The 25458-nt window shown below is 37.8% G+C and overlaps 1 protein-coding gene across 2 annotated transcripts in view; it reads left to right on the top strand.

Annotated features, from left to right (window-relative positions):
• LOC130907841 (plexin-A1-like) overlaps positions 1 to 25458 on the top strand; it is a 599840-nt gene that overhangs the window by 535658 nt on the left and 38724 nt on the right. For both annotated transcript variants that reach the window (XM_057823323.1, XM_057823332.1), the window contains exons 22-26: positions 4719 to 4816; positions 6100 to 6258; positions 10066 to 10132; positions 19287 to 19433; positions 21277 to 21436. In XM_057823323.1, coding sequence (XP_057679306.1) covers positions 4719 to 4816; positions 6100 to 6258; positions 10066 to 10132; positions 19287 to 19433; positions 21277 to 21436 — 631 coding nt within the window. The remainder of the gene's footprint in view (positions 1 to 4718; positions 4817 to 6099; positions 6259 to 10065; positions 10133 to 19286; positions 19434 to 21276; positions 21437 to 25458) is intronic.

Here is a 25458-nt window from a genome sequence, read left to right as displayed (position 1 = left end):
ATTTACTGCTATGGAGGACTCAACAATTCATAAGAGCACATTGCGGGAGAGAATCCAGTGCCAAGAGGGTGGCAATAGAGATGGAAATAGTGTATTCATGTGTGTGAAAAAGGAAAAAAAAAAACAAGAAGAGCCAAATATTAAAACAGTACATTGGCAAAGAAGCCTGCAGTGAGGGAGGCGGAGCCAGTAGCTGACAGACTGGCATCTTTGGGGTGTTTAGTGTGTTGTGCATGAGTGGTGACAGGTGCAGGCCAGTGGGACGAGTGAGGGTGTCACCATCTCTGACACAAACACATACAATCACGTTATGCCTCAATGCCTTTTCACTCCTTTCTCCGTCTTTTTGCTGTCATTCACAGGAAGCGGTTGTGACTGTTGATGCATTTTTTAATTTTCACGTTTTTAATGTCACAATTTCGGCAAAGGAGATTGCTCATTCTTCTTTTATACTTTTTATTTAGTGCTGTCAAATTTATCACATTAACGGGTGGTAATTAATTTTTTAATTAGTCACGTTAACATTTTTGACGCATTTAACTCATGCGCGGAATGACCCGCTCATGCGTTGCCTCAAACAGATTACAATGAAAGGCGAAGGGACACAGACGTTTGTTTATTGGACCGCGCCATTTATTGGCATAAGCTTTGGCAACTCCTTCACAACAAACATAAGTATCATTTAGCGAAAGCACAACAAAAATAATATTCCTATCTCTCAAAAAAAAAAATGTTCCCAAAAAGAAAAGCGCTTCAATCTGTATTAATGAGGCCCTCTTCTCCCACAGTTTAACAACAATGCAAAAGAGAACTAACATTCTCAACTAAAATCGCTGTGCAAAATACACATAAAACTTACTCAGACTTTGGACAAGCCATTTCAAACATTTCACTTAGCTCTTGTTTAGCTCAACAAATACACTGGATGGCAATATTTAGTCACAATATACAAACTCATGCATGTTGTGAAGCCAGCACTCAAATAACCGCGAAGTACTGGATGGACCAGTAAACAGGGAACTACGGGGTCAGTCGAGGGACAAAACACTCATTGGCTTGATTTCTGTCTAATTTTAAACTTTAATCACTACCTTAAGTAGTTAGACACTGTGGAAGAACGGCAGGAAGCCCATGTGATGTCTCCGCTCGGCGACGTCAACAATGGCGAGCTACTAATTTATTTTTTGATTGAAAATTTTACATATTTCATTACAACGAAAACATTAAGAGGGGTTTTAATTAGGGCTGTCAAAATTAGCGAGTTAACGAGCGGTAATTAATTTTATTAATTAATCACGTTAAAATATTTGACGCAGTTAACGCACATGCCCCGCTCAAACAGATTAAAATGACAGCACTGTGCAATGTCCATTTGTTACTTGTGTTTTTTGGAGTTTTGTCGCCCTCTGCTGGCGCTTGGGTGCGACTGATTTTATGGGCTTCAGCACCCATGAGCATTGTGTAATTATTGGCATCAACAATGGCGGGCTACTAGTTTATTTTTTGATTGAAAATTTTACCAATTTTATTAAAACGAAAACATTAAGAGGGGTTTTAATATAAAATTTCTATAACTTGTACTAATATTTATCTTTTAAGAACTACAAGTCTTTCTATCCATGGATCCCTTTAACAGAATGTTAATAATGTTAATGTCATTTTGTTGATTTATTGTTATAATAAACAAATACAGTACTTACGTACCATATGTTGGATGTATATATCCATCTTGTGTCTTCTTTCCATTCCAACAATAATTTACAGAAAAATATGGCATATTTTAGAGATGGTTTGAATTGCGATTAATTACGATTAACTAATTAATTTTTAAGCTGTAACTAACTCAATTAAAAATTTTAATCGTTTGACAGCCCTAGTTTTAATAAACAATTACTATAAATTGTACTAACATTTATCTTTTAAGAATTACAAGTCTTTCTGTCCGTGGATCCCTTTAACAGAAAGAATGTTAATGTTAATGCCATCTTGTGGCTTTATTGTTATAATAAACAAATACAGTACATTATGTACAGTATGTTGAATGTATATATCCGTCTTGTCTTATTTTTCCATTTCAAAAATAATTTACAGAAAAATATGGGATATTTTAGAGATGGTTTGAAGTGCAATTCATTACGATTAATTAATTTTTAAGCTGTGATTAACTCGATTAAAAATTTTAATCGTTTGACAGCCCTATTTTTATTATATTATAGCAGCCCAGTAGTCTTGTTTCTCTTTTGGCTCAACCAAACATCGTTGATTGATTAAAGTGTAGTAAGAAAACATATCTACATCGTTCACAATTCACATTCGCAAGTACTGGCTCTTTGTTATAATCAGGCAGACTGACAGTTTAACACAAAAATATTCTGTTTCTGAATGCCAAATGGTGGATAGACAATTTTAGTTGTACATCGCAGTCTATTAGAGAACGTTTTCCCTCCTCTTCCACAATGTGTCGCTGACATAGTTAAATGGACAAACATTCATGATTTCAACAAATGAGGTATTATATTTTGGGGAAATTAACAGAAATTTGATCTAAAGAAAGATGAATAGTACAGGATGGGTTGAAGATGTGTTGCTGGCAGGGTAAACTGCAGTGTTGTTTATCTTTTAACCCTTTAATGCCAGCAATATGAAGCAATTATCAGAGAATCCCAAAATTTGAAAATTAAGGTCCTAATGAAACCTTTTTTTTTTTCTTCCAAGTTTGTAAAAAGAAAAGTCAAAATGAATATGTGTAATAAGCACTCAGATATCTATAACCCTTGCTAAATCCTGTTTGTTTTTCTCATGAAACCTGCAGATGCATGTGTTGACTTGCATCCATCTTTTTTTTTTCCAAAAGAAATGTCAAAATTCTGAATTAGTCCTAAAATCATGAAATTTTAGGTGTATCAAATGTGATAAATTTGGCAATATAGGGTTAAAAAGTAATTACTCACAGTTACAAATTACTTCTCCCAATCAGTAACTCAGTTACCTCATTGTAAGAGTAATTAGTTACTCAGCAAAGTAACTGATGTTACTTTTCATGTTCTACGCATTATTACATTATACATTCTGGAAAATCTTTCATAGAAAAGATGTTTATATTAACTGATTCAATTGATCTGATTTTTTATTTAAAAAGAAACGTAGGTCACGCTCTTAATTTTTATTTTTTTTTAAATTTCACCAATATAAGGGTATAACAGTGTACAAACTTTTAACTTCCAAATGCTGTGAGAAAATGTTTTGTTTTTTCTTTTGTACTGAACCCACTGACTTGTATCGTCACACCCCAAATATATTTAGAGATATTTTTTAATATCCAGGTGAGCCTCTGAATCTCCTGCCTCTCCTGTCTTTGCTCTAGTTGGTTTGATTAAAACACATCACACATGGTTCAAGAAAGGTTTAGAGAAAGTGTTTAATTATTATTATATTAAAATTACCGTATTGGCCCGAATATAAGACGCTGTTTTTTGCATTGAAATAAGACTGAGCGGGGTCGTCTTATATTTGCTGTCTAGACGTTATACCCATTCACGACGCTAGATGGCGCAAGATATCATTGAAGCGATGTTCTGTCATGACAGATCTCAGCTACTCTCCAATTTGCATTATTTTATTGCAATGTTTTTCCTTACTCAGATTTGTTTCAAGACTACAGTTACAGTTAGACTTCACTTTGATGTTTAATGCAGCTATTGCAATTTTGTTGTTTTATCACAAAATGTATTTACATTTCAAAAACCAGAAGCCATTCATGTACGAATGTGATTGCACTTTAGTTTACATATTTAAATGTTCAGATATTAAATTTTGAACGAGGCAAAATAACATGCTTTTTCTCTCAAATATATTGTTACAACAATTTTTTTCAGATGTACTTTAATTATTTTCTGTATAAAAATTAATTTGGTGTTTAAAAAGTCTTTTTTTTTTTCAAACAGGAGTCTTGAAAAAGAGGGAGTCGTCTTATAATCAGGGCCGTCTTATATTCGGGCCAATACGGTAATAATATTGGATCAACGCTGAATCAATGTTATGTTTTTCACCAAAAGCGCGACTTTTCAATCATATTTCCCGGTCAATCATAAATCAACTATTTCTCAACATCAGTTCATCAACTATAAAACATTTTTAACCCAACCGTCGCCTGACATACCATAGAACAACGTTGTTTCAATGTCACCCATACTGATGATTTTGATGGAAAATCAACGTTAAGGTCTGCTATCTGGGTGGCATTTCTCCTGCACCTACATTTAATGTGAGTCTCACTTTCAAAGAGTATGTAGGTTTCCCGACACTGGTGAAAACTACTCTTTTCTTGTCAATTTTCATCCACCCCGTGTTGCCAGAAAGGCAATTATGTCAAATTGTCTGCTAAAATCATTTCTTTGGTGGACAAAAAAGCAGCAGCACAGCAAGACGTTGTTCTGTACCTGAAAAAAAAATGTTTTGCCAGAAAATACTTCATCTGTGTCCACTGTTCATTGTTCGTTTTCTCGGCATGTTTTTGTCTATATGTCATTCATTGAACTTGAACTTACCTCAAGCATTGTGATTTTATTAGATGATAAATTTAATGTTGAAAGGCTTTTTTGACAGTTGAGGTTTAAAATATTTGAGGCGGCGGAGAAATGACAGAAATTGTTGTGTTGCTTTTTTCCGCTATTGTTCCTGTAGTCACTCTGTTTCTCTCTGTATGCGTTTTTCTTCAGGTCCAGGCAAATGTAGAAAAGGCTCTGACTTTATTTGGCCAACTGCTGACAAAGAAACACTTCCTACTGACATTCATTAGAACGCTCGAAGCACAAAGGTCTGTTTACTTTTGATACTATCTATCTAGCTAGCTAGATACATTTGAAGCGGCACTCCATTGCTTTATTAGGAAAACAGTCAATGGCCCATTCACTGTCGTCAATAGTTTCATGTCACGTTCTTGTCTGTGCTTGAGAAATTGAATTAACTCATTTGCTCCCAAAAAGGTATAAATATGTTCTATTTTTAATTGTTTCAGTGTCCCAAAGACGTATTTATACGTCTTTTAGGTTTTTTTTTTTTTTTTCACGAGAGACATCTCTAGGTTCTGATGCAACTTAGCTCCAAAGCACAATGCTGAAAATCCATTTTAAAGCAATAAAACTGACCACTGGAGGGCAGTAGCGCACTTGGTAAGACCTGCAACCCGATTCAACTGAAAGAAAGGCAGGGCTGCACGGCCGGGGCGCCGGTGGAAGACGACCGAATGGACGACCAGGAGGACGTCCAAGCCGCCAGGCGCAGGAAGTCCGAGCCGGGAGGACGTCCGCGACGCCAGGCGACGAACGAATAAGTGCGACGACCAGAAGGACGTCCAGGATGCCAGGCTGCGGATGACCGAGCAGAACAGTAGGACGCCCGGGATGCCAGGCGCTGGACGACCGAGCAGAACGACCGGGACCACCAGTACAGTGGACAATGCCGTTGAGTCCGTGCTGCTCGCCTAGAAGAGCCCGCGCCGCCGTGCTCGGCTGCTCGCGTCCCCCGCTACCCTCCAGTGTCCCGCGACTCAGCCGGAAACGCGCACGGCCAAACCAGTTCCCACCCAGGAACTGTTTGGGATGTCACAAAAGCAAAAAATAGTTATGTTTGAAATGTATGCTTTTACAGAAAAGCTCAATTTCTCTGTTTTTTTCATCAGAAATTGGAAAATTGCTCAAACTAAGCTATTTTCTAATGCTGATTTCTAAAGACTGAAAAAAGATATGAACTAACTTTTTTTCCTGCTGAAAGAAAAGTCTAATCTTTCTTTTGGTGGGTTCCATGTTTATATAGCAATAGAACAGAAATCTGTGGGCCTTGCAAAATCAGTCAAAATCCAGTAAAACGGCCCGGAGCGAAGGGGGTTGCACTGGTGAAAATGGCTGGGAGTGAATGAGTTAATTCTTATATCACAACTTTTTTTTTGTAATCTTACACTTTTATTTTCCAGGAAAAATCTCTTGCTGTAATGTTGCTTATTGGAACATTATTTTCAGTTGGAATAAAGACATGACAGGCTTAACCATTTGTTAAATATATTAATATGACAACTCATCAACACGCAACCTGTATTTTCAGGTCATTTTCAATGCGGGACCGAGGGAATGTGGCATCTCTTATCATGACAGCCCTGCAGGGGGAGATGGAGTACGCCACGGGAGTCTTGAAGCAGCTTTTGTCTGATCTGATTGACAGAAACCTGGAGAACAAAAACCATCCCAAGTTGCTTCTCAGGAGGTGAGGAAAACAAAGAGAAACATCTCTCCAAAGATACTAACTTAATACATGGAGAGGATGAAAGATTTGCTCAAAAACTGACAAAACCAAGAATGTCGCCTATAAAAGTTCAGCCAATACCTGTGCAAAAAATGATAATAAATATACCCATATGGAAAAGAAATATAAAAAACGTGTAAAAATTTACTACTGAAATAGATGTAAATTCATATATGTCTCATACTATGATTTACTCTTGAAAGTGGCCACTTTTGCATACTTTTCTTACAAAATATTTAAAGGATTTGTGTATGAAACAAGTAAAATTTATGGATGTGGTAAATATGGAAAACATGGCAAATTATAGTTTCCATAGATGTTTCATGTTTTCTGCATGTAAAATATGCTTTCCTTATATAATTAATATATTGTCCATATATGCCATTTGCTTAAAACAAGAAATAAAAATAACATCACCAAGGTCTAATAGATTCGAGCCCTGGTCAATTTGATGATAGGTGTATGGCTTACCAAATGAGCTATTGTGCATTTGTTCATAAGTTGAATCACACGACTGCCAACCTGGACAAATAAATGGAAAAATAAATAAATAAATACATGAAAATATAAAAGTTTATATATATATATATATATATATATATATATATATATATATATATATATATATTAGGGGTGTGAAACGATTAAAATTAAAAAGCTTAAAAATTAATTAATCGTAATTAATCGCAATTAATCGCAACGCAAACCATCTATAAAATATGCCATATTTTTCTGTAAATTATTGTTGGAATGGAAAGATAAGACAAGATGGATATATACATTCAACATACGGTACATAAGTACTGTATTTGTTTATTATAACAATAAATCAACAAGATGGCAGTACCATTATTAACATTCTGTTAAAGTGATCCATGGATAGAAAGACTTGTAGTTCTTAAAAGATAAATGTTAGTACAAGTTATAGAAATTTTATAATAAAACCCCTCTTAATTTTTTCATTTTAATAAATTTTTTAAAATTTTCAATCAAAAAATAAACTAGTAACCCGCCATTGTTGATGCCAATAATTACTTACACAATGCTCATGGGAGCTGAAGCCTATAAAATCAGTCGCACCCAAGCGCCAGCAGAGGGGGACAGAACTCCGAAAAACACAACAAGTACACATTTCACTGTGCTGTCATTTTAATCTGAGCGGGGCATGTGCGTTAATTGCGTCAAATATTTTAACGTGATTAATTTAAAAAATTAATTACCGCCCGTTAACGCGATAATTTTGATAGCCCTAATGTATATATATATATATGTATATATATATATATATATATATATATATATATAATATCGAGGTGTGTGTGTATTGGTGTTGCAACTAACAATTTTTTTATCGATTAATCAAACGATTAATTAAACGATTAATCCATTATTCGAATAAATGTAACTTTTTTCTATTACATTCACAATTTAACTTGAAGTTGTTTTAGGCATGTTGTAAGTAACAATGAAGACAAAACGGATGATAACCCACAAAAATACCATTTTATTTCAGCTTCCTGACTTGACTGTTCGTCTGCAACTGTACTGTTTGAAGTACATAAAACTTAAGTTTATAATAAAGGCTTTGAGTATAAAATACGAAAAAAATTCTCAGTACACAAATCAGACAAAAGTCCTTTTTTTTTAAATTAAAAAAAAGTTTTTTCTTTTGGAAAAAGCGCTGATATAAATTGTGTCAATGACTAATTTATTTTCTTTATACAAACTAAACAACAAAATCGAATAAGGAGGAGGCAGACTGTAATGAATTAGTCTTCTTTATCAAACAGTTGTTCTTAAATACAATCCAAATCCAGTTTTAAAGCCCACTCTTGTATGACTATTTAGTTTGAGTTTGTGTTGAAAGAAGACTCTCAGCTGTTATATTAAGTGGTTATTTGTATGGTTTATTAATAAAAAGAAATGAGACAACTTACGGGTCCGATCACGTCATTTTCAAAGTATCGGAATCGGCAAAAAAATATCGGCCATGCCTTTTTTAAATATGTATGTATATATATATATATATATATATTTTTTTTTTTAATTAAATCGTTTTCTAATTGTATTGAACGTTACAGACATATGTTTCACTCTTCCAGAGTCTTTAGTTTAGACTTAGGGTAGGGTTATTAAACTTATCCTAATAACGGCGGTAATTAATGTTTTTTAAAGATGTATCACGTTAAAATATTTAACGCAATTAATGCATGCGCTGCACGACCCACTCACGCATTGTCGCGTTCAATCTGTAATGGCGCCATTTTACCCATATAGAGAGATAAAAGGCAGCGTAAAATGAGTAGAGTGAATTTTGGCAGCCTTTGGAGCCTTTTTTTAATTGGCTAAAACCTTACAATCCCTCTAGAAATATCATGGGAAGCAATGTGGCGAAGCAACGTAGCAATTGATCTTTATCATCACACCTTATGTTATTTGCCAACGCAGAGAAGATATATCAGTTGGTAGCACTACGCACAGTCATGGTTCCACTTCCCATCATGCATTTGGGCATGACTACAGTATCATTTACTGAAAGCTCAACAAATACACTAGATGGCAATAGTTAGTCACAATATACAAAGTCACAAGTCTTTCTATCCGTGGATCCCTCTCACAGAAAGAATGTTAATAATGTAAATGCCATCTTGAGGATTTATTGTCATAATAAACAAATACTGTACTTATGTACTGTACTGTATGTTGAATGTATATATTCGTCCGAGTTTTATTCATTTTTTTCCTAATGCATTGCCAAAATGTATATGATCTGGAAAATTATCGGGAATGATTGGAATTGAATCGGGAGCAAAAAAAAAGCAATCGGATCGGGAAATATCGGGATCGGCAGATACTTAAACTAAAATGATCGGGATCGGATCGGGAGAAAAAAACATGATCGGAACAACCCTAGGGACAACTTTACTATGTAACAATAAATCATGTGCCAACATGCTTCTCCAAAACACAATACAAATGGACACTTGAGAAAATAATTAGAATAATCGCTAACTAGCTTAACGCAACCACTATTACTACTACTACTACTAATACTACTGCGCCTTATAATGCGGTGCGTCCTATGTATGAAAACAGTTTTTAAATGGGCCATTCATTGAAGGTAGGCCTTATACTACGATGCACCTTATAGTGCAAAAAATACGGTGTGTGTTTTTTATTTCGGTGTATCATATATGTGCCACTGCACCTATGTTTTCTATGATACTTGCAAGATTTTAGTTTGAGTTTTCTAAAGCATATAAGTTTTATTCTACACATACAGTATCGACTAAGGATATTGTATGGGCAATTCCTGTCATATATTTTAAGTTTTCAAAATATACAAGTTTCATATTGCACATATTTACTAAGGATCGTATCTGTAGTTTGTGTGTCACATGCTTTACATACAAGTTCCAGATGAAACATATATGAACTTTATCTGTCTTTTCCATTTGGGTTTAGTTCCCAAATTATACAATTTTCACATTGTACAAATTTACTAAGGATCACATATGTGGTTTGAGTGTCATATACTTTACATACAAGTTACATTTAAAAAATATATGAACTTTATAAAATGTATATATGACTTTTCCATATGGGTAATACAGATAATATCTTTAATGTCTTTGAAGGAAATGCCCTCCATTTCTTCTTTTCACAGTTGTACAAAAATAAAAACGTAATTTAGAGACCTACATAGCGTTGAATGCTTTTGACATTTGGAATGTTTATTTGTACTGATGTGTGTTTTGTGTATGCCAGAACGGAATCTGTTGCTGAGAAAATGCTGACCAACTGGTTTACATTCCTTTTGTATAAGTTCCTCAAGGTAAGGCCTACAACTTCAGTCTTTATAGCAGTATCAAAGATTGAAATTGTTGTACTTTCTATTTATGCTTACTCTAATTTTCCTCTAATAGCTGAAAGGCCACCATCTGTTGCAGACATCTTTACCTCATTAACACAATCTTATGTGGTTTCTGTTTTGTGCCCACTGTAAAATGCTTCTGGATGTTAGTTTTTCTCAAGTGCTTTCGTACGTTTCTCAGATCAGAATTGAAATTCTCAAGACAGTATGTGCATTTTGCATGGATTACCTGCAAAAGCCAGGTTTTTGTGCAAAATTCTTAGTCTTTCGCTCAAAATTAAATTTCTCTGTCAATGAAGATGTCAGTACTGTCAGAATGACAAGTCCCTGTTTCAGTGTGTGAAGACAAGACAGTCAAATTACTTTGTCATGCACTGAATATAAGTTATTTTGGTGGAAGGCTCTGATGCTGAAGATGGTTTACGTAAGTTTAGATGGAAATTTGAAGTTACACCTTTGTGTGGGAGATTGATTGCAAGGGACTGGACAAGATTCAGTTTACACTTTTACTGTTTTTACAATGTATTGACAGGCCATGTCATTGCGATACAGAGAGCAAAAGATAGCACTGAGTATCTCAAAGAAAAAAAAAAACAAAAGCAAAATTAGAAAAGTAGACATAGACTTAAAAAATCTATTGACCTTACATTTCGTCATTCTTTGCGTCACGCCTTATCAGAGCGGGCCGAGCTTCATTTACAGTGGGGCAAGTATTTAGTGAACCACTGATTGTGCAAGTTCCCCCACTAGAAAATATTAGAGAGGCCTGTAATTGTCAACATGGGTAAACCTCAACCATGACGGACAGAATGTGGCAAAAAACCCAGAAAATCACATTGTTTGATTTTTAAAGAATTTATTTGCAAATCATGGTGGAAAATATGTATTTGGTCAATACCAAAAGTTCATCTCAATACTTTGTTATGTACCTTTGTTGGCAATAACGGAGGCCAAACGTTTTCTGTAACTTTTCACAAGCTTTTCACACAATGTTGCTGGTATTTTGGCCCATTCATCCATGCAGATCTCCTCGAGAGCAGTGATGTTTTGGGGCTGCCGTTGGGCAACACGGACTTTCAACTCCCTCCACAGATTTTCTATGGGGTTGAGATCTGGAGACTGGCTAGGCCACTCCAGGACCCTGAAATGCTTCTTATGAAGCCACTCCTTTGTTGCCCTGGCTGTGTGTTTGGGATCATTTTCATGCTGAAAGACCCAGCCACGTCCCATCTTCAATGCCCTTGCTGATGGAAGGAGATTTTCACTCAAAATCTCTCGATACATGGCCCCATTCATTCTTCCCTTTACACAGATCAGTCGTCCTGGTCCCTTTGCAGAAAAACAGCCCAGAAGCATGATGTTTCCACCCCCATGCTTCACAGTGGGTATGGTGTTCTTCGGATGCAATTCAGTATTCTTTCTCCTCCTCCAAACACGAGAACCTGTGTTTCTACCAAAAAGTTCTATTTTGGTTTCATCTGACCATAACACATTCTCCCAGTCCTCTTCTGGATCATCCAAATGCTCTCTAGCGAACCGCAGACGGGCCCGGGCGTGTACTGGCTTCAGCAGGGGGACACATCTGGCAGTGCAGGATTTGAGTCCCTGGCGGCGCATTGTGTTACTGATAGTAGCCGTTGTTACTGTGTTCCCAGCTCTCTGTAGGTCATTCACTAGGTCCCCTCGTGTGGTTCTGGGATTTTTGCTCACTGCACCAAGTGTGATCAAAATGGGATACATTGGTGATGATGCACTGCTAAAGCTAGTTGCACTACTTACACGCATGCAATTGATAGAGCAGCAATAATCATTATCCCTGAATTGTAAATGTCAGCTTGCTACTTAATGAGGGAAGCATGTGCAGCGTTGGGGAAATCATGTGGCGAGGCATTGTAGGAAGGCAAAAACTGACACAACATTACAGTAATATGTGTACTTGTTTCTTCACCTTGCCAGTTTTAATTGGTCAAGATATTAACAAGATGGTAAAATCTCATGACAGGACGAAGTTTAAGAGGTGATAGGTGAAAGATGATGAAACAGACCTGTGGTTCGTGGCAGCACACAGCAAAAAAAAAAAAAAAAGAAATGACTATCCAGTTGCCAGAATTTTGCCTTTAAGAATTTCAGAAAATCATAAAATACAAGTAAAAACATTTTTTCATGGCAGTGAAACGGCAAGCCGTTGATGTGGATTTCAATCACAAACTCTGAGACCAGGAATCGCAAATAATTTTGTATTTCATTAAAAATACAACAAAGGAATAATGCCAAACAGCACGCAAATTTAACCAAGTCCAGTAGAAAATACAGCACAAAAAAACAAAGATGAAAGATGAGGGCACACACAGTGGTAAGCAAGGCAATTGTCCAACACAGCTGAAAGACATGGGCTTCCTTAAATACAGTGCGCTCCTAATGCGTCACAAAAAACAACTGATTTGCTCTTTCACTAAGAAAAATGAGAACACAAACATGTCACAAAGAACAACTGAGAACAAAAACATGACAGGCAGAAAAAAATGTTCATAAATGTAGTATTAAAAACGTCTGTAACTGGTCTTGATGGTGTTTGTGACATCACTGTGCCCCCCCCCCCACTCCTTGTAACATTTTTTTTTTAATTTTTTTTTTTTTTGTGCAGAAGAGAAGTACACGTGACAAGTTATAAAGTTGTACATTGTTTAAAGCAGTGTTTTTCAACCTTTTTTGACTCACGGCACGTTTTTACATTGGAAAAAATCTCGCGGAAACCAAAAATGTTTCAAAATTATTTTCTGTACAGTATATTTAATTATAAAATAATTTCTCAGTATGTATACTTACTTGTTTTTATTTATTTTTTTATAGCAGTTAGGCTTGAAAAAGCTCAGAATTATCAGACGAGGGGACTTGAGCAATGTCTTTAACCACATCAGGGCTGAGCATCTCGCAGACAATGGCTTTGCAGGCAGGTAGTAATAATGTCTCTGTCACGGTGTGGGACTTTTTGGATTAGCAACAAGGTAACTGTCTTTGAGGGCTTTCTCATTTACCTTCGTAGTTTTTATCAAAAAGTTGCCTGTTTCTCTGTGTTTTCACGAAGGCGAACAAAAAGTCCATCGAGTAGTTTTAAAGTGACGGGTGTTTAGTTTGGAGATGATGTTTAGGAGAGCTGCTCGTGTCGCGTTCAACAGCTGCTCGGATTTCTAACAGTCAGCCATTTTGCTGTCGTTGACTAGAGGTGTGCATCGGCACTCCCCTCACGATTCAATTCAATTACGGTTCGGAGGGCCACGATTCGATACGATTCAGAGGGTCATGATTCGATTCGGTTCGATTAGGCAATGCATCGCGATGCATTAAAGCCTGGGATGCATTAAAATTCTAAAGCAAAGCATACTTTTCGTGAATCATGAGGCAACACAAGCGGTCAGACATTAAACAACTTTTTATTGGCTCTTGTGTCACTCCTGGATGAAGTCAAATGAAAATGGTATACTTTCAGATAAATATTAAAAAAAAAAAAAAAAAAAAAAGATCACAGCATTTAATTAGTGCTTTGAATGAGACCAGGGCTTTCTGTTTTGTTTACACACAGTAGCAACCTTTCACACAGTGCAACATCTAAACTCCTGTGCAAAATCAGTAATAACAGTCACTGTATTTTAGTCACAACGACCCATCAATAAAAATATTCAAGTAAATATTAAAGAAAACGACAAAGAAAATATTGTAGTGCAGCAGCATCTTTATCGCAAAATGTCAATCATTTACGTGCGGGTCGGACTTTTCTCTCGCTAACTGTTTTTAAATAACTATATATTTGTAAACTAAAACGATGTATGGATGTTAAACTAAGGAATAATTGTTAATTAATAAATAAATTGAAAAAAACAGAGAGAAGGCGCTTTGGTAATCCCAAACATGAGCCGCAGTTTAGCCAGTGCATTGGTTGCGCACATGAACGCCGTGGCCCCGCCCTCCTTTTTATCTTCCTCTTGCGCTCTAGTGCTCTCCGCAAGTCTGCAACTCTGCATCCTGGTATTTCCTTTTCAAATTTCGATATAGAGCAGAGGTTGCGCTAGACTTTTTCGTTGTCTGTCATTTTGACTGACAGGGTCATAAAAATCCGGTCATAATCTATTTTTACTCGTCACTTAAATTTTTAAAATGATGATAATGACAGTGTGGTGACCCTTTGTTTGGCATAATTCACCTTCCGTACTTGTGTGTCCATTTGGCCGAAGTCACGTGACAGAGACACTTAAGAGCCGCGCGCGTTCCGGCTTGAATATGAATAGAGAGTTCACAGAGAGCAGCAGAGCTACAGCGGCTGGACACAGCAATTCGAGCTAACAAGACTCTTAACATTGCATACCGCTTCAACATATTCAATAGTATTTCGTTTTCATTCATTTTAAATTAATATTCTGTCCGAACAAGCTTAACAGAGAACCCACACCGTGCCATCACACATCAAGCAGATGAATATGTAACTTTTTCTCCGCAGTGACAAAAACAGCTGACTGTGGCCACAGTAGGTAGGCTACATAACATATGGAACAATGAAATTAACAGTTCACCTGCTGTGGCCTGAACGGAGTCTTACACCTTCCTCCTGGTGCGCATGGACTTGAATTGCGTGCCCGCTTGTGCAGTCCCTGTTTTTTCACCTCTTTTATCAACACCATCGTCGTTTTGGGGCTTTTTGAAGAAACTTCGGACACTCAGTTGCCGTGACATTTTTCCGAGTAAGGCCAACGACGTCATGCATCATGAGAGACAATAGCTAATTAATATGCTCACTCGCCACCCTGTGGTCTGGGGTGTGAATTGCAACTTGTCAAAATGACAGATGAACTTCAGTTTTTTCCGTCACCGTTTTAAAAAATCGGTCAACGACAGAAAATATTCGGTTAACGCGACCCCTGATATAGAGCACCAAGAGGCGAAAAGCAAACTAAAGACGGGGGGATTGAAATGGCAAGAATCCACGAGTGGTGTGTGGAAAGGATTTAAATTGATAGTGGAAGATGCATACAGAAAACTGTGTCGGCCTTGCCGAATGCGACAAATGTGGCGCGCGCTTAGCTCTCGTACGAGAGCAGAAAGACTGGCACCTTCACGCTGAGCAAGCATTTTAAAAACTGTACTGGCCTAAAAGATATGAGTCACACATTGTTATTATCATTTGTTTCAAGGGCTGCACCTCTTTGTGCTAAGCAGGACATCATTGAGTTCGTGCATGGTGTTTCTTAAAATGTTATTATTTATTTTGTTTCAGTGCTCCTTAAGGCAGCTTGTTCTTTTGATGCCAGTCATTAAAATAAAGAATGTTATTTAAAAGTGTTTTAGTTTATTTTTGTATATGCAGCTGTTCCTCTCCTCGTCAGAGAGGTGCGTCCATGTGAGCACAATATCCCCAACAGAAATATATCTAACATACATTTCCAGCGTTATTTCGTTGTGTACATGCATTTATAATGATCATAAAAATATGTAGACTTTTTAAACATTAAGAAAAATTGCGTTTTTTTCTGCCAACTCGAAGGAATTAAAATAAATGTCCGTTGCTGCATTTTGCCAAGTAAATGAGCATGAACTATCCACCTGATAGAACAGACACACAAATATAAACGATATAAATGTTTATCGAATATGCATCTTAAAGTCTTGTTTATCTGGGAGAATTGTTTACCAAAGACAGGTTTTAATTTATCATTATGCACATAGGCATCGTCACAATTGTGATCACACAACCCAACCACGCATTGCATCCCCGCATTAGCTCCTCCTGCTGAGTCCTCACAAATAAAACGGGCTCGGGCCTACAAATGAAACGTACATTTTCGGGGGGGGGTTCGGGCTCGAGCCTACAAATAAAACGTAAAATTTCGGGCTCTCAGCCTTTAATACACACGGGCCGGGTCGGGTCGGGCTGGATTTTTTTTAGGCCCGAACTAAGCTCTAATCGAGAGAGCAGAGAGATAGGACCAGGGGTCGCGTTAACCGAATATTTTCCGTCGTTGACCGGTTTTTTAAAACGGTGACAGAAAAAACTGAAGTCCATCTGTCATTTTGACTGGTTGCAATTCACACCCCAGACCACAGGGTGGCGAGTGAGCATATTAATTAGCTATTGTCTCTCTTGATGCATGACGTGGTTGGCCTTACTCGGAAAAATGTCAAGGCAACTGAGTGTCCGAAGTTTCTTCAAAAAGCCCCAAAACGACGATGGTGTTGATAAAAGAGGTGAAAAAAGAGGGACTGATGCAGTGGAGGAGGAAGGATGACAACGAATCAAGTGAATCGCCGGTTCACTCCTAACTCCGCCGAGCAGTTGAAAACGCCGCCAATTACCAAGAAGGGCAGAATTGGTAACACGGTGAAAGCGGTATAAAGCCAAAAAAGCGGACCAGACTAGCCAGAGCCTGAAATTATTTCAAGGAAAATATGGAGGGTGCCACCACTGTGTGTACTCTTTTTGCTAAGCTGAGCTCGCATACCACGGTAGCACGTCGGCTATGAACGAACACTTGACGCGCCGTCACCCAGGTGTATTTCGGAAGACAACAGGAAACAACAAGCTAGCGGATTGTAAGTCCATACAACTTTCTAACGATTTTTTTTTTAAAATTGAAGTTTCCTTTAAGTGCGTCGTATCAACGTGCATTTTTATTTAATAATAATAATAAATTGAAAAAAATATATATATATATAATGGAATTATATAATATTTTATTATTATTAAATGTGTTAGGATCATGGAAGGTCCCTTTTTTGGGGGGGATATTTATACATATCCTGTATATACATAATATAATAAAAATTAGGGCTGTCAAACGATTAAAATTTTTAATCGAGTTAATTACAGCTTAAATTAATTAATCATAATTAATCGCAATTAATCGCAATTCTAACCATTTATAAAATATGCCATATTTTTCTGTAAATTATATATATATTCTGTAAAATGTTGGAATGGAAAGATAAGACACAAGATGGATATATACATTCAACATACGGTACACAAGGACTGTAGTGGGCATTTCACTCTACTGTCATTTAAATCTGTCTATGCTGTCCTCACTCCGAAGCGTCTACTTTTTCCAAAGCTAGACAGCTAGTGAATGACGCCATAATAATCAGGCTTCTTTCTTTTTCATCTGAGTTATTAATAAAATGGCCTCAAACCATTGTCCTCTTTAGACCGTCGTAAAACTACAAAAAAAAGTACACAAGCATTGCATTAGCAACAACGTTAGCTTAGCACGCTATACAGGTTCACAAAACATAAACAAAAAGCGTCTCATACAAAAAATATAACGTTTCCCTTACTAACATAATATGTGCATTATTTGCAACAACCATACTTACGGACAAATCTTGTCCAAGGATCATATAAGCACAACATTACAAAGTAGGGGTCAGCCCGAGACGTCCTGCAGCCATATTGAACTGGCAAGACAACTATAAACCATGTCGCAAAGCGACCACAAGAGTTCGCTGTTAGACAGCACAAAAAGCCTTGCTGTAAAACTTACCAAAAGGCAGAATACTGTCTGAGCGGGACATGTGCGTTAATTGCGTCAAATATTTTAACGTGATTAATTTAAAAAATGAATTACCGCGCGTTAACGCGATAATTTTGACAGCCCTAATAAAAATATATATGTAACACAGCACTGGCCTGCTTACTATAATCCATGACTGCACTAATGTTAGTTACTTTATATTATGAAGTATTATTGTATTATTGTGTATATACATATAGTGACTGCATCAAGATATAGTCATTTTAAAAATTTAAGTGACGGGTAAAAATAGATTATGACCGGATTTTTATGACCCTGACAACGAAAAAGTCTAGCGCAACCTCTGATCTGGAGACATTTTGGCTTCTACGAGGTTGGTGGGAAACTTGACCAGAGTTATGCGGTGTGTAAAAAATGAAACATGAGAATAATAATACAAATGGAGAAACCAAATCCGTTGCATCACCGGAATTGCCCAGGGAAGATTTTTTAACGTACCTATATGTTTTAAAATGCGCTGAATCGATTCGGCTTGTTGCCCGCATCGAATTGAATCGTCCATGCCCCGCATCGGATGCATCACCGCATCGATTATTGTTGACACCGTTATCGTTGACAATGTGTTGGAATAAAACACAGGAGGAGGATTGACAGTTGTCACATATGGATAAAATAAAAAGGACACTTTCGAGTATATCGACACATGACAAGTCTAACCAAATAATGTGCAATAGACGCGCTGGGGTCCACATTGTCGCGGAAAGCAAGGTCATTGATGGCTAGAAATCCGAGCAGTTTTTTAACGCGACACGACCGAGAACTTCATACTCCTTCCTACTGCAACTCCGCCCGACGACGTAAAAAAATATTGTAATAGCCCCGAATGGGGAAATAGAAAGGAGAGGAGTCGGTGATGACTTTCCCACTTTATTGTGGCAACAATTGAAAATAATAAACAAAATAACAGCGGCATCCGCAACATGCGACTGCTAACTTCGCTCTCATGCCGTTCTCCTTCCCTCCTAGCTTGCTTCCCGCTACGTCACCACTCTGCAGTCTGATGGCCCCTTAGATAATTTCTGTTCGGCTCGCCCAGACATTTCTAAAACACTATCTCATCAGCCATAACTACTCACTAATAAAACCTAAAGCAAATTCTGATCGGTGCCCCTTACAGAACGGACACGCATTTAAACCCCAATTAAAATAACAAATCTGACTGTGATGTTATTCACAGCCATTACCATTGTGTTTTTCACCAATGTCATGCTAATAGAGCTTCAACAGGCAGCGTGAAATAGAAAGAGGTTTGATGGAATTTAAAGGGTCGGGATGTTGGGCTCATTGAGGTCATGATGCTTCCAGATCAAGGTTTTTTACTCCACATGGAGAAAATTACATTCGGTGCATCTATGAGTAGAACTTCCTGTTCATGGTAAATGAAACCTTTATTATTATTATTTTTTAAGTCAGCAATGTCATAAGCCAAGGTTTCTTCTTTTCACAATCTTTGTTTTTCTTTCCCGATTATTGCTTTGCAAGTTTAATAATTGTGCTGCATAAGAGTCCCTCTCTTTATGTGTCCTCCCTTTGACCAGGAGTGTGCAGGGGAGCCTCTTTTCATGCTTCACTGTGCCATCAAGCAGCAGATGGAGAAAGGACCAATAGATGCCATCACAGGAGAGGCTCGCTATTCTCTTAGTGAGGACAAGCTCATCAGGCAACAGATTGACTACAAAACGCTGGTCAGTAAACTTAATGTTCCTGTCTACTTTTGGCTTGAAACACCGGCAATGCTGTTTCATTTGTGTAAAAGTTAACAAATCAACAGTAGAAGCATGGGAACAATATTTTTTGGGACTTGTTCAGAGTGGAAATGGGTTTTGTTTGCAATTCAGTAATCTTAAGGCTCCAATTGAAATACATATATTTCAATGCTAACCTAAATAAAAAATGTAATTACTAAGAATAATAATTGTAACTAGGCCTGCAAGCAGGACTGAACGGGCCCTCGCAGTTTGGCGCGACTCGGACGTCACGGGAACTCGGACGGCGCGCAGGTCAAGGCTGTGGCAGATTGTCCCCCTCTCGTAATCTCATGAGAACCTAACTTGCTCAAAACTCGCCTCAATTCAAGGGGGCGCCACTGAGCCATTTTGTTACGTTTTTTTGTAATGTCGCAAGATTATAAACATTTACGCAAAGCCGCGTGCGCGTGCAAAATTTGGTCAGTTTTCTTGCATGTTCAGGCCTCCAAATATAAACTGTACTATAAATAGATTTTAAAAAATCACATTCGATCCAAAATACCCGATTTCTTGTTAGATTTGGAATATGGGTGCAAGAGACTTTTTGGAGCAGTTTTGCATAAGGTATCGACTCCCCAAAATTTCATTGCTCTATGTTGAAAAAAGGAGAGGTCTTTTTTAAAACTCTTTTCTATCACCACTAGTTGGCGCTGTAGGGTTGATGCAAATGACCCCTACAGGACCCGTCAGAGTATGATTCTTAACAAGCACGGGAAGTTTGGCGCAGATATGTTGTATATCTGCTGATTTATGACTGTTCAAAATTTTTGGCGAGACAAAATGTTGACATTCATTTTCACTTTCCTGTTGGACCCTTCTGGTTCAACCAAACCTCAGTATTTTTCATCAGGCACCTAAAACATATGTCTTAAGGCTACCCTGATGCAGGTTTGAGGGCAATAGATTTTTTTCCCTTGGAGGAGGAGCCTGTCTCGTAAAAAAAGGCATTTCCTGTTCCCACTAGGGGGCGCTAGGCCTAATGGGTAATATTTCAATGCACTCATGTTCAGGGTGGGATACTACACATACATGCCAGATATGAAAAAGATTGAACATTGTGTCAAGGAGCTATTAGTCATTTACCGAATTTGTCATTTTGCCGAAAAAATGGCCGACTTTAGCACCACGCCCAGGTCAGACCCATGAATGAAAACCCACCATTTTAAAAACTTAAGATATGTCTCCTGAACAGTCTGACCAATTTTGAAGACTATCCAACTCTCTCCCTCAGCTAAAAGGTCTCAAATGTGTAGCCTGTAAATCAATGAAAATGTCATATTCGATCAAAAATAGCCGATTTCCTGTTGGGTTTGGAATATGGGTGCCGATGCTTTTTTGCAGCAGTTTTGGACAAGGTATAGACCACCCAAATTTCATCGCTCTACACTGACAAACCCTAATGTTATAGGCCGATTTTAAAATTTCAAGGGGCGCCACAGAGCCATTTTGTTGCATTTTTTTGCAACGTTGCAAAATTATCTAAATTTAAATTTTTCAGCAAATATGTACAAATTTTGGTGAGTTTTTGAGCATGTTCAAGCCTCCAAATTGGCCGATTTCATTTGGCGAGAAAAAAAAAATAATAATAATCCATTGTAGAACAATACGGCCTTCACACGCTTAGTGCTCGGCCCTGATTAAAAAAAAATCCTCATAAACTCTAGTGTTTAAAATTAGTTAATCAATTGGTGCCTTAGCACATGCCTTCACATGATTCTGAAGCTGTTATTTTGAACACTTTATGACTGTTTCCCTCCCCCTCCTTTGTTTCATCTGCCAGACATTGCACTGTGTGAACCCAGAGAACGAGAACGCCTCTGAGGTGACCGTTAAGTGTCTAAATTGTGACACCGTCACTCAGGTTAAAGAGAAGCTGCTAGATGCTGTCTATAAAGGCAGTCCCTATTCTCTCAGGCCTAAAGCTTCGGACATGGACTTAGGTAAGGCACACGAGCAAATAAGACACCTATTGTTTACGAGCAGTATGTCCCTGGCTTTGCTTGGGTAAAAAAGTGAAAATTGGCATTTTCTATGCTAATTTTTGGAATTTCTAATTAATTTTCTGTTCTAAATGGAGGTCAACAGAGATCAAACCCATCTATGAACACACCCAGACACATAGAATACAACTGTAAATTTCGTTTCGGTTTCCAGAAAACACGAACACTAAAACAAACGCTCCTTCATAGAGATCAGGCGTGTGCCGGTATGAGATTCTGACTGTATGATAACCTTAAGCCCCAAATATCACGGTTTCACCGTATGACGGAATGGCAATTACAGCTTTAAAATGTGTTACTTTGAGATATCTGGGTTAAAAAGATTTTTTTTTTCAAAACATATTAGCAAATTGGAACATAAGTATAATGTTGGGTTAAAATTAATTTTTAAAAAATAACCAAATTTTCTAAATAAAATTTAAATAAATGCAGTCCTTTTGCTGAGCCTTAACCCACAGCCACAGCTCAACATTATTACCATTAGAACAAAAATAATTGAATTATTTTCCATAAAAAGCAAATGTGTATGACTACCGTATTTTTCGGACTACAAGTCGCACCGGATTATAAGTCGCAGCAGCCATAAAATGCCCAACTAAGAGAAAAAAAACATATACAAGACGCACCGGAGTATAAGTTGCATTTTGGGGGGAAATTTACTTGATAAAATCCAACACATAGAACAGACATGTCATCTTGAAAGGCAATTTCATGGAAAAATACAATAGAGAACAATATTCTGAATAAGTGTACAGTGCATGAACAACGAAATGTGAATATACTGTCCTCACCAGGACGTTATGGTTCGGTCCTGGCTATTCAGCGGGCTAAACTCCCAAATGACGATGCTGGATGTCCGTATAATTTGCTGAATCAATTTCGTCCTCGATACCAAACAGGTTCGCATCGACGTAAATAAATGATAATTAGGTGCTTTTACAGCAATGACATGACACAACCGGTTAGCATGCGTTTGCTAGCATTAGCACATCGTTCAAACAACCACACAACTGGCTCTAAGTGTCCGATCGCGGGTGGAAAATACACAACAACAACAGAAAAGATGATACACACAGGCGTTACCTCTGTAGAGATATTTTACGAGCATAAGCAATGAACGTTGGTTCGCAGCAGTGTTTCTCTCTCGCTAACTCGCCCACTCAGTCAGAGCAACGTAGCTGTCGGTGTTCTTCTGGCGTGTGAGCGCTCTTCTTCATGTAAACAAGTGCAAGTTCGCCCCCATGTGGGCGTGAAAGTGCCACAAACTAAAAGCATGCATTTCAATATAAAAAAGTCAGTAATACAATTAAACACACATTGCCAAAGGCAGAATGCGAACGTGGCCATAGCTATTAAGTTATTAAGATACGTAACTATAGCATAAAGAACATGCTAAGAAGTTTACCAAACCATCAGTGTCACTCCAAAACACCAAAATAACATGTGAAATGATATCGTAATGTGTTAATAATTTCACACATAAGTCGCTCCTGAGTATAAGTCACACCCCCTGCCAAACTACGAAAAAAACTTTGACTCATAGTCCGAAAATACGGTAATATCATGTTTACTTTATACACACACTCTCTTTCACAACACAATTGCCAGAGAGAAAATAAAAATGCCAGGTTTTGCCACCGCTAGACACACGAAACACTTCGCAGTTCACCCTCGTCGCGAGTGCGAAATGTTCATGACAGTATTTACTAGCCTTTAATTTTGTATAAATGCGAAATCATTGGAGGTATTGCCTCCGCGGCAGCCACCCTCCGCAAACATGTTTTACATGTCGGTTATTCCTCCTCCTCTAAGCCGCGGCCATTTGTAACTTTTATGTAGCCGAAGTATTCCCATACCAGCGATTTTGTTTTCTTCGATGGGGGAAAAAAGTTCAGGAGTTTCACCTCCTCCAGCCACCGTGTAGCACAGCTGACTCACCGACATTGAGCAACAACCAGTGGGGGAGGGTCTAGCCTTGCAGCTGCAAGCGAGGGATTTTACATGCATTTTTGGGACATAAAAAATAGCTAATACCTTAGGAACGGTATGACGGAAATTTTTTCCAGGTTTATACCTTGAAACCGGTAATCAGCACACGTCTAATAGAGATTATAAAATATCCGTCCAAAATGAATTCCTTAGTAATATTCCAGAAAATTGTACATTTCTTTTTAAAACTCCAGTGTCTTGTTGTTTTATACTCAAAGCCACAATGTATCATTATTATCAATGTATCGTCTGTTGTCGAAAAGATGGTGCTGTTGTTTCCACAATCAGGGATTTTCTATGGTAATTTTTGGAGTTTTTAATTCATTTTTCGCACTAAATAGAGGCCTCCAGAGATCAGAATCCTCTAAGAACACTCTCAAAAACAAAATACAACTCTCGACAAATGTACCGTTATGAAGTCCATAGGGAAAGAAAACACACACGCACACACAAAGTGCCATTATATATATGTATATAAAGTGGTATGAAAAAGTATCTGAATCTTTTGGAATTTCTCACATTTCTGCATAAAATCACCATCAAATGTGATGTGATCTTTGTCAAAATCACAGTGATCAGAAAACAGTGTCTGCTTTAATTAAAACCACCCAAACATTTATAAGTTGCCATATTTTAATGAGTATAGCATGCGGACAATGACAGAAGGGGGAAAAATAAGTAAGTGAACTATCACATTTATTATTTTGTGGCCCCCCTTTGGCAGCAATAACTTCAACTGGACGCTTCCTGTAGCTGCAGATCAGTCTGGCACATCGATAAGGACTAATCCTGGCCCACTCTTCTCTACAAAACTGCTGTAGTTCAGTCAGATTCCTGGGATGTCTGGCATGAATGGATGTCTTTAGGTCGTGCCACAGAATCTCAATGGGGTTCATGTCTGGACTTTGACTTGGCCACTCCAGAACCTGCATTTTGTTCTTCTGAAACCATTCCGAAGTTGATTTACTTCTGTGTCTTGGACCTTGTTGGAGCATCCATCCTCTTTTCAGCTTCAACTGTCTGACAGAAGGGCGCAGGTTTTCTTGCAAAACTTCCTGGTAAACTTTTGAATTCATTCTTCTATGAATGATTGCAAGTTGTCCAGCCCCCGAGGCAGCAAAACAGACCCAAATTATGATCCTCCCTCAACTGTGCTTCACTGTGGGGATGAGGTGTTGATGTTGGTGAGCTGTTCCATTTTTCATCAACGCATGACGTTGTGTGTTACTACCAAATAATTCAACTCTGGTTTCATCAGTCCACAAAATATTTTGCCATTACTTTTGTGGAGTGTCCAAGTGCCTTCTTGCGAACATTAAACGAGCAACAATGTTATTTTTAGGCAGTAGTGGCTTCCTCCGTGGAGTCCTCGTATGAACACCATTCTTGGCCATAGTTTTACATATAGTTGATGTGCGCGCAGAGATATTGGACTGTGACAGTGATTTCTGTAAATCTTTAGCACACACTCTAGGGTTCTTTTTTACCTCTGAGTATTCTGTGCTGAACTCTTGGCGTCATCTTTGGTGGACGGCCACTCCTTTGGAGAGACGCAACAGTGCCAAACTCTCTCAATTTGAAGACAACTTGTCTGACTGTCGAAATGATGAACATCTAGACTATTAGAGATGGTTTTATATCCTTTTCCAGCTTTTTACAAATCAACAATCCCTGATCGCTGGTTTTCAGACAGCTCTTTTGACCGAGCCATGATGCACATCAGACAATGCTTCTCATCCAGACATTTCTCACCAGGTGTGTGTTCTATAGTGAGCAGGGCAGCTTTAAACCACTCATCAGTGACCTGACTTAAAATGTTGTGTAAACATTGGTTTCAATTGCTCTTTAAGTCTCCTTAGGCAGAGGGTTTTCTTACTTATTTTTCCCCCCTTCTGTCATTGTTTGCATTTTATCCTCATTAAAATATGAAAACCTATGAATGTTTGGTGGTTTTAGTTAAAGTAGACACTGTA

Source organism: Corythoichthys intestinalis, chromosome 2, assembly GCF_030265065.1.
Source record: "Corythoichthys intestinalis isolate RoL2023-P3 chromosome 2, ASM3026506v1, whole genome shotgun sequence".
NCBI lineage: Eukaryota > Metazoa > Chordata > Actinopteri > Syngnathiformes > Syngnathidae > Corythoichthys > Corythoichthys intestinalis.
Note: the sequence above shows the minus strand (reverse complement) of the source record. Positions and strands in the feature narration are given on the sequence as shown.